Source organism: Pundamilia nyererei, unplaced genomic scaffold (assembly GCF_000239375.1).
Source record: "Pundamilia nyererei isolate P.nyererei 1_Seehausen unplaced genomic scaffold, PunNye1.0 scaffold00038, whole genome shotgun sequence".
NCBI lineage: Eukaryota > Metazoa > Chordata > Actinopteri > Cichliformes > Cichlidae > Pundamilia > Pundamilia nyererei.
The window spans coordinates 1,129,175-1,138,646 of NW_005187439.1; the positions used below are offsets into that span (position 1 = coordinate 1,129,175).

Genomic DNA, 9,472 nt, shown 5'->3' on the forward strand with positions numbered 1-9,472 from the left:
CATCCCATTTCCATCCAACATCTCAGTTTTCTTTCCTATTCTGACTTAATCAACGTCAAATCTCTTGTCACTGACGTCTTCTCCGTCTGTCCTGGGGTCGTACCACTGACGCCCTCACCTCTGGATTTCCACGTGTGGACGTGAAAGTGGTGAGGTCTCAGAATAGAGATGTGCCACCAACATATGTATTTTTACAGCAATGATCCTAACTGACAGCTCCTCCTCTCGTCATGTAGAATACAGTTCCAATAATATCTGGTGATTTGATGGTCAACATCTGTGATGCATAAGATTACATCATAGATGTGTTCTGACATATTGCCTTACAGTGAGATACAGTTATTAGCTGCTATAACCAGTGAAAGAATTGATTGCAGTTTGTTCAGCCGTCAAATCTTTTCTTCGATATCAAACAGGATTTCTAGCTAAAAACTGAACATTTAGAAGCTACATTTAATCTCCAAACAGAACTCCCAAGAACACACGCTAATGAGCATCAACTAGCAGCACAATACTTGTGTAATTGGTCACGAAAGGTGAAGGATCTGATGTGCTTTCTCCTCTCGGTTTTGCAAAAGATCAAAGGTGGCATTTAAAGAAACGATCTCTTGTTGATAAGCCGCTCGGGACTGGATGAACTAATTATTCTCTATGATCTGTCCTGGAGTGGCTTGCAAAGGCAGCAAAGGCTTCACCTGTAAAGTAGGAGGTTAAGAACTTTTATTCTGTTTGCACCAAACACAAATGACACAGACGACTGGAAAAGCAGGTCCCAAAAAATATATCTCACAAAGGGAGGAGAATATTAATACCTTCAAAGCTTTTCCACTGGAGCTTTGACACTGTTTGTGTACTTATAGATTAAGTATTTGTCGCACCTCAGAAAAAAAACAAATGCGTGGAACCGCCCTAAAACCTCTAAAATGCTGAAAGAAGAAAATTATGAACAAAAATATTAATCCAACTGAGGGATTGTTAACTTTAGGCTGGACTATTCTAATTCGGTTCTATTAGGTCTCTGGAGAGCCTTCAGCCAATCCCAAATCGATTTTAAAATCCTTCATGTTATAATAAATACAAAAAGCCGAGATGACAGAGGTTCATTAATATCTTTAATATCCCATCAACCATTTTATCCAAGTTCCTCTCAGAGTTCAGGTGTATTTGTGATTCCTTTCTAAACGTGGAAAGAAAGGCAGGTCCTTTAGCAACTAGAATTCTTTCCACGTTTAGAAAGGAATCACAAATACACCTGAACTCTGAGAGGAACTTGGATATGCATTGAGCGCCACGCTTTTCAGTGTCTAAGGTAGTCTGATAGGGTTCAATAGTTCTTCACATCTGAAACAGGCACAGACAAAAGTGAAATGATGGTGTCAACACTGACATAAGACATGTAACAGATATGTCTGAGAAGGCTTTTTTGCCTTTATCTAAAATAAAATAGTACGTTAGTGTGTAGAGTCAGAAAAATCACAATAAGGCTAAAATATGTGGAGAAGGAATTCTTGACCGAGCGTCAGGAGTGAGAATGTGTTAGTTTAACCTTAGAGCCCACAGGTCATTTAGAACCGTGTGTTCAAATATATTCATTTAAAATGAACTTGTCTTTTTTCCTGTAGTGTGTGCCTTGCCTCTGTGCTCTCTCCTTCTGAGTCTCCTGGCTCCTGTTCTGTATGCTCCTGTTCTGCAGCGACCTGCTCCAATGTGCACATATTTAGTTTGTTTCTTCGTTACTTTGTTTGCGTTTCCCTCACTTCAGCCATGGAGACAGATGGCTGCCCTCCCTGAATGTGGCTCTGTTGGAGGTGTCCTCATGTTAAAAGGGAATTAGTTCTCTCCAGTATTGTCAGGTGTTGTTGGATTTCTCCCTGTGATATTTTTAAGTTTTTGCCTCAGAGTCTAAAGTACCCACAGTTGACTGATGTTATTGCAAACTAAGAGTATGAATATATATGAATAAAACTGAATTTAACCTATTCAGTAACCTCTGCAATAATGTCTCATTGAAACCCTGTGACAGTAACAACCTCCACATTAAACCTAATATAATATTGTAGGGTGTCATTCCCATGCTAGCTGAATCTAGTTTAAAACTGGCACTTGGTGGGTTCATTAATCTAAATTCATAAGATAAGAAACATAACAATGGAATTTAAAAACGAGTTATGACTAAAATGTCTGCTGCTGGCATCAGAAGAAGGTGAAGAGAGGAAAAAAGGGGGGGAAAAGACTAAAACAAGCCCGTGATTCAAAGAAATATTACAAAAGTGGCAAAGGACCTCTAATCTATGAGGACAACTTGAAGGTTTCTTCAGATAGAAAGCACTCGAGGTGACTGTGAGCCACAAACATGTCAGTTCAAAGAGAAATTCATGCAGCGGGGCACTAAACGAAGAACTAAATGGAACCATGAACCATTTCTTGTTCTTTTTCTGACATTTTCAATAGCTCTTTAACTTTCAATGCCAACTAGAACCACTAATTCCAAGTAAACACACACCTGTAGTTGTAATAGTTCAATGTCGCACTGAACTCACTTAACAAAGCAGCCACTTTGTGTAAGGTCCCAAATTTACCTCCTAAGAAGTGCCGTCAAAAGACAGATTTGATTCATGAACGAGCGCTGATGAGCTTTATTGTTTAAGGAGACAGAGTCACAGATGGGAGATGAGATAATTTAACATAAACTTAATGGCTCCTGATGGAAACTTCTCACTTCTGTCAGCCTCCTGCCAGGTAGGTCAGTAAGTTAACTGGGATTCTGTGTCTTGCTCAAGGGCTCTCCTCTCAGCACGGGGCCGTGAACCCACTCGCATTAAGCCAAAGTGAACTAAGCTTGTGGCATTTAAGAGGCCCAAGAAACAAATCAGAAATGAGAATGTGAAATAACCCAAAGAACAATGAACACAAAAGCAGATCTCAGATGTGACTGTTTGTGAGTGTAGATACTCATTTCCCATCTAGGGACAAAACTATGGACACCACAAACTAACTGTTAGGGTTAAGACTGTGCTGTAGAGTCCACACGTATATAGAACATGCATTTATTCATTAGTATAAAGGAGGGACAATGGACTGATTGCTATACTGTCAAAAAAATTACAGGAACACTTTTTAACACATCTGAGAGTATAACAACAAATCAAATACATTTGTGGGACGTTGATCTGAGCAAGTAGCAGAGGGAAGTGTTGATCTGTTTTTATTAAATTAATAACACCAGCAGTAGAGGGGCAACGATGAGACAACTCCCAGAACAGAAATGATTTTGCAGGTGGACATTTTTCCCCTTCTCATCTTTTCTGTCTGTTTTTCACTAGTTTTGAAGGTCAGTGTCACTACTGGTAGTGGCACAGGTAGTCCAAGAACCCTGAATATGTGTGACAAACATGAAGGAGTCTGAAGGGCAGTCTTACACTGCCTGTAACATTGTTCAGTATGACTGGTTTGTTGCTGGGGCAGGGGGGCATATCCATGGACCACAGCCTTCTGTAGGGTAGGACACATCTTCATCTCAGCCATATATTTCCTGATACCATTGTTCATATTTTGCACTCTTCCTATTGTAGAGCACTTAATGATATATGGACTGTGTTAACGTTTATTTAGTCTTGCTGCCCGATCAACCAATTTATTAAGATCACACAGCCTCACAGATTCTCTCATTACATACTAGAGGTTGCAGGACGTAGAGAGCAGCTTAAAGCATGAATGCAAACACAAACAAATTGAGATGATTATCACTTCAGGTGCTCATCAAATTTTCAGGCTTCATTAACTGGTAAGTGAATGGTAAACAGACTGGTTCCTATATAGCGCTTTTCTACTCTGAGCACTCAAAGCACTTTCCACAACTTGCCTCATTCAACCATTCAGACCCATTCATACAAGCACCTTTCTATGCAAGTGCTTTCTATCTACCATGCACGCACATTCATACACTGATGGATGCATCGGAGCAACATGGGCTTTCTAAATCTAAGCAGGTTGTTTTCTATGTATGTTTTAACCACATTGATTTTTCATGTAATCTATAAATAAAAATAGTCAAATTGTCATTGTAAAGCAGCCACATTCACTGTGTTCACATGCTTTTAGGTCACAAAGTGAAAACAATATGAATATTACAAAGCAAAAGCTCAGAGTGTTTAGACAACAGCTGTTTCCAACTTATGTTTAATTTACCTGAGTTATTATGAGAATCACTGGTAATAACTAACTTTTCTAACTAATCTAACAAAGTCACCCGATGTGCAGTAGAACTAAAAGACACTTAGTTAGAAATGAAATGCAAGGAAAATGTAATTACAATACATTAATTTTCACAAGTTAAAGCATTTCTTATAGTGAACATAAACTAGAAATATATCATACTAATTAAGCCTATGCCTGTGATAAAAATATTTTCTGTGTGTGTGTGTGTGTGTGTGTGTGTGTGTGTGTGTGTGTGTGTGTGTGTGTGTGTGTGTGTGTGTGCTTGCAGAAAAATTACGAGGCTACTATGTCGTCCTTAGTCTAAAGTCTGATTTGATATGTACAAAACTATATTCCCTATTAGTTGCTTTATTCAAAAATTGATTTTATTGCTGCAGTTATATTCTCCGGGGTTTATGTCTCTGCACAGCCTAAAATGTACTTCTTAGCATACAGTGATTTGAGGCAAAATGACAAACAGGCCAGAAATGACATTTGCAGTACTCAGACCCCAGTCGACCGCAAACCACCCTCAGGTGTTTGGTACTATAATAATGAATCTTTTTAACTTGCAGTACCATATCTTGGAAGTAAAACCTTTCTGCAACAGCAGAAGTGATAGTTAGATTTGAAGAAGCCAGTGAAGAAAAGGAGTTTCCCAGATCAAAGCAGAAATCCTTAAGGAGCGCAAAATTGGTGCAAATTGCTGTGGCATGACTTGAAACTCAACCAACCCAGAGCAGTAAAGAGGGAGAGAAAGCATCATTACATGAAAGAAAGTGGAGAGAGAGGGGGGAACAGGAAATGTCAATGTGTCTGTATCTGTGTTTGGGATTTGGCTGTTTTGTATTTCTTGTGCTCTCTAGGGTTGAACCTCTAGTAAATACAATGAACTGATTCTAAAATGTATGCAAGGCATGCAATATGTTTTTGTAGTGAGTGTGTAAGAGCAGCGTATAGAGACAGGAGGAAGAGTCTTCCTACCTCGTGCAGTTTCACTCTCACTTTGTTGTAGGCTTTCAGCCAGCGAACTTTGGACGGAGAGCAGGGTGGAGGGCCATCTACGAAGAAACTGAGGACCAAGAAGAGATCAGCTTTTGGACACATAGACAAGACCGAAATCAATCAAGATAAAATTAAATGTCTTCTTGGCTAAATCTGGTCAGCCAGTCATATATTTAGTTTAAAAATAATCCCTGAAAATTTGGCTGTTTTTATTCTGGCTGAACTGGTCTCAATTTAGCCCAGTTTGAGCATCGTTTTGGACACTATGTAGTCTTAATACAGATCCAGCAATCCCATCCAGCAGAACTCATTGAAGACAATGTTGCCAGATATATTGGCTGTCTGAAAGACGAAAGGACATCTGGAAAAGTCATTGCTGTAAAGGGTTTGGGTTTGCCTCTGGAAAGGTCATCTTTTCAACAAGTATTTATTGGGTAGGTTGTCGTCACTACTTTGTTACTAAAAGCCAATAATTCCTACTGGTATCTCACAAACTAAATGCTGTGTACAGTGATGGATATTTTGGTTAGGATTACCAGCTCAATTACTTTGAATATTTTTAAAAATGACAATGCAAGACCCACATACCCATTTGTCTGTCTCTTGTTATCACAGTTGTCCAAGGTTGGTTTAGGAAGGATGTCTGAAGAGTCCTTTAAATCTTTCTTAGAACCAGGCTCTGGCAGTGCATGCACGTCCTTTTCAGCATCGTCCTCTTCTTCCTTGTTCCAGTTGGACGGCTGGTTTTGGAGAGGAGGGCGAGGCTTACTGGGGTGGCAGGACTCTACATGTCGGCGCTCTTCAGGCTCAGAGCTCAGCTGAGAGCTGACTGGGCTGAGGTTCCCTGACGAATCAAAGTGGCTGCTATCTGGAGGGCTGTAGACAGCAACATCACAATTTAGAATACGGAGGTGATTTAGACAGAAAAATAGTATAAATGTCCAGGTTTTATTCCAAAATCAATATGGAAATCTGCAATTTACAAAATGGTAGTAAGGAACTGATTGATTGTGGACATTTTATTTGCTTTAATACTGAAAAAAAAGTTCAGTTTGCAATGGCAGACATGATTTTGGAATGAAACATTAAAGGATCAAAGGGGAATATAAGGGTCAAAGGATACTCTTTATCATATCACAAAGAATATCACACACAACAAGGAAAACTAAGAGGGTTCAGGAAGATAAGTTGATTAAATACATTTCTATAATAGTCAGGTCAAGAGAGGTTCCACCAGGATTGCAAAGTTGATGGTCATGACTATGTGACTATCTGCCATCACTGGAAACTTCGCGCATTTTTGGTTGATGTGTCATTTTTACTAATTTTGCAGTCTGCTTCTCCTTGTTCTGCATGTTGCTATCTTTTCTGACACCACCACTCGTTAAAAATTGTGCACAACTTTTAAGAGCATGTGCAAGTTTAAAGCAATGTTGGCATGTTAGTAAAGAAAAAGTTAACCTGTTTAAGTAATAGGGATAAAACTGATAAATCTCATAAGTCATCGACTCAAGGGCTGGAAGACTGAGACTCCTGGCTCTGTGCTTTAACTTGCACGATTTACTTTCTGTTGGGTGTGGACCAAACCACTTCTCCTTGCTCCTTTTATTCCAGAGTCCAGCCTGCCTCTATGGTGTACGCTGTAATGCCATGATAAATCTATCAGTTTGATTCATATAAACAAATTGGCTAAGGCTTGGAAATAATTCAGAGAACTGCAGGGGACAGAGGAAGGTGGGGCTTTTTAACCACCTCACCAGTGGAAAGGTAATAAATAAGAGCCGCCGGTTTCGTCATTCATTTTGCTTCCATCACTGTCACAAAAGCTATTACTGAGGTGGTGTAAGCACAAAATAGCTGCAGTACATTTACACTTGATGGTTAGCACTTTCTAAACATGTTATCATTTCCTGGGCCTCGATAATGTCAGATATCTGGTAACTGGTTTCCATGTATGGCTATGGAGCCATACAAGAGTTGCAGAATGAGAATGGGACTGGAGTGTCCTAATGAAAACTAATTAGGGAAAAGGGGAGAAAATGGGAAAAGAAAAGCGGGAAAAGGGCTGTACATTTATCTATGCTAGCATGATAAATGAAGAATGCCATTTATCATGTACATTGCACTAGCCTTTTCATAGCTTCCTTCGTTAACTGTTCCTTTGGTTGATCCATTTCCAGTTCTGCATGCACGACATCAGGTGCGTTTACTTCACTCTTATCTAACTCACATGGGGTGACCATTAACTGAGGTGTATCCAAACTTTCTATTTGGGAAACTGAGTGCGAAGGAACACCAGACAGAGGTGACTGTGCTAAGCTGTCACAGCTTCCTGTTTTTGAAGTTTCTGTTGGTCCTTCTGTATCACTGCCATCTTCACTTTCAGTTTCTCCAGAACCTGGGGAAGGTTGATCAGGTTCTGGATCCTCACATTCAGTAGGTTTTGGAGTTTCAGACTGAGGCTCTACGCTGACCACAGGAGGAGTGGATTCAGGTCTGGGAGAGTCAGAGTTACCAAACATTGAGGTAAGTTTCATGCCAAACACAGATGAAACAGATGCTTCCTCCTTTCCAGTTGACTTTTCATCATGGAAAATACCAGCTGAAAGGCTTTTAAAACCAGAAAATAGACCACCATCAGTTTGTTGTGTCTGAGGTGCCTTTGAAGCAGTGGCTGGAGATGTTGAGGTGGAGAAAAGGGATCCAATCGATGATGTACCTTCAGCAGCTACAGACAAAAAGCCTAATTTTGGGGCAGTGAGACCTGGAATTTCAAAGATGCCCTTGTTTTCTGGAGCTGTGGGTGGTGCTGCTTTGTCAGACACTGCAGTAACTGGCCCTTCTGAATGCTCTACATGTTCATCATCCCCTGATTGTTTCTCAGTAGTTTGAATAATAGATTCAGTGAGAGAATTTCCTTCTGCTTCCGTTTCTTTTTGTTCCGTCTCCTCCACCAAACCTTTTTCAGGAAGTTCAGATTCTGTGCTCTTGACATGTCCATCTTCAGATAAAGGTATCTCTGGTTTTTCAGTGATTGCACAGTCTGTCACACTAGCAGAAAGCTCATCAGGTCTACACTGTGTACCAGACTGTTGAGTTTCCTCAGGTTTTGTTGTCTCGGGACCTTTGAACATACCAAGTAAGTCACTTGTAAGAGATTCTGAAGCAATACTACTTGGAAGGCCAAAAAATGAGCTTTTCTGTTGTTGCTGTTGATGTTGCTGTTGCGGTTGTGGTGGTGGCTGACGAGGCGCAGGTGATGAACCAAAAAGTGAGGCAGCTGAACTTGAAAAAAATCCACCAACAGTTGGTGATTTACTTTGTGTATTTGGGGCAGAGAACATAGACATAAACCCAGAAAATGGAGCTGGTTCAGGTGGCTTTTGTGGCCCTGGCTGTCTAGGACCAGCCATTCTTGGCCCACTCATTCGTGGTGCTCCCATTCGCGGCCCAGCCATTCTTGGTACTCCCATTCTTTGGACTTGTGGACCAAGAGGCCTGGTCATACCCGGCCTAGGTTGTTGTTGTGGTGGAGGAGTTGAAGGAGCAAGAGGTGGAATTGAGTTGGTACCAATGGTTTTTTCTTCATTTGTTGAAGAGGCCACTCCTGCCAAAGGTGAACTTTCAGATACCTTTTCTGCAGGTTCTGTAGTAGCATGCTCTAATTCTGCCTCAGTTATTTCTTTTATTGTCTCACTAGATGCGATTTTTGAGTCTTCTTGGACAGCTTTTTCAGAATCTGAAACTGCAGTAACTACAGACTCTGCAGTAACGGTTTCTGGTTTTTGTACCACAGAATCAACTACATTGGTATGTTCAGTGGATTTTTCCTCATCTGTCATTACCTTTTGTTCATCAGCAACTTTTTCCAGCTCACTAGTTAATTTTTCTATAACTGCCTTTACTGTATTTTCTTCACTAGCATCTTCTGAAGTGTGCTCAGTTGATTCTTCTATTTCCAGAACAGCTTTTTGTTCAAAGCTGTCAACTTTCAAAGGCTCTTCAGTTAGTTTTTCTACATCTGCAACTACTGTCCTTTTTTCTGCAGCAACTTTCAAAGCCTCCTCAGATGTTTTTTCTATACCTGTAATACTAGCTTCATCTGCATCAGCAACCTTCAGTAGCTCCTCACTTGGTTTTTCAATCTCTGAAATTGCTAGCTCTGCATTAGTAACAGCCTTATCTTCAACTTTATTTGAACTTGGGTTCTTGTCGGTAGACTCACTAGAAACTTGCAATGCCATTTGCATAGTGTCATTTTTCTCTGAAA

General features: G+C 40.3%; 1 protein-coding gene across 1 annotated transcript; it reads right to left on the reverse strand.

Annotated features, from left to right (window-relative positions):
* Nucleotides 1-1,324: 1,324 nt before the first annotated feature.
* On the reverse strand, nt 1,325-9,221 carry LOC102213084 (proteoglycan 4-like). The gene is made up of 5 exons (XM_013910197.1): nt 7,333-9,221; nt 5,791-6,078; nt 5,182-5,269; nt 3,393-3,492; nt 1,325-1,341 (listed from the first exon to the last, which is right to left on the reverse strand). Exons 1-5 carry the CDS (start codon nt 9,042-9,044, stop codon nt 1,325-1,327), a joined length of 2,205 nt encoding a protein of 734 aa, XP_013765651.1. The 5' UTR covers nt 9,045-9,221.
* Between the last annotated feature and the right edge of the window lie 251 nt (nt 9,222-9,472).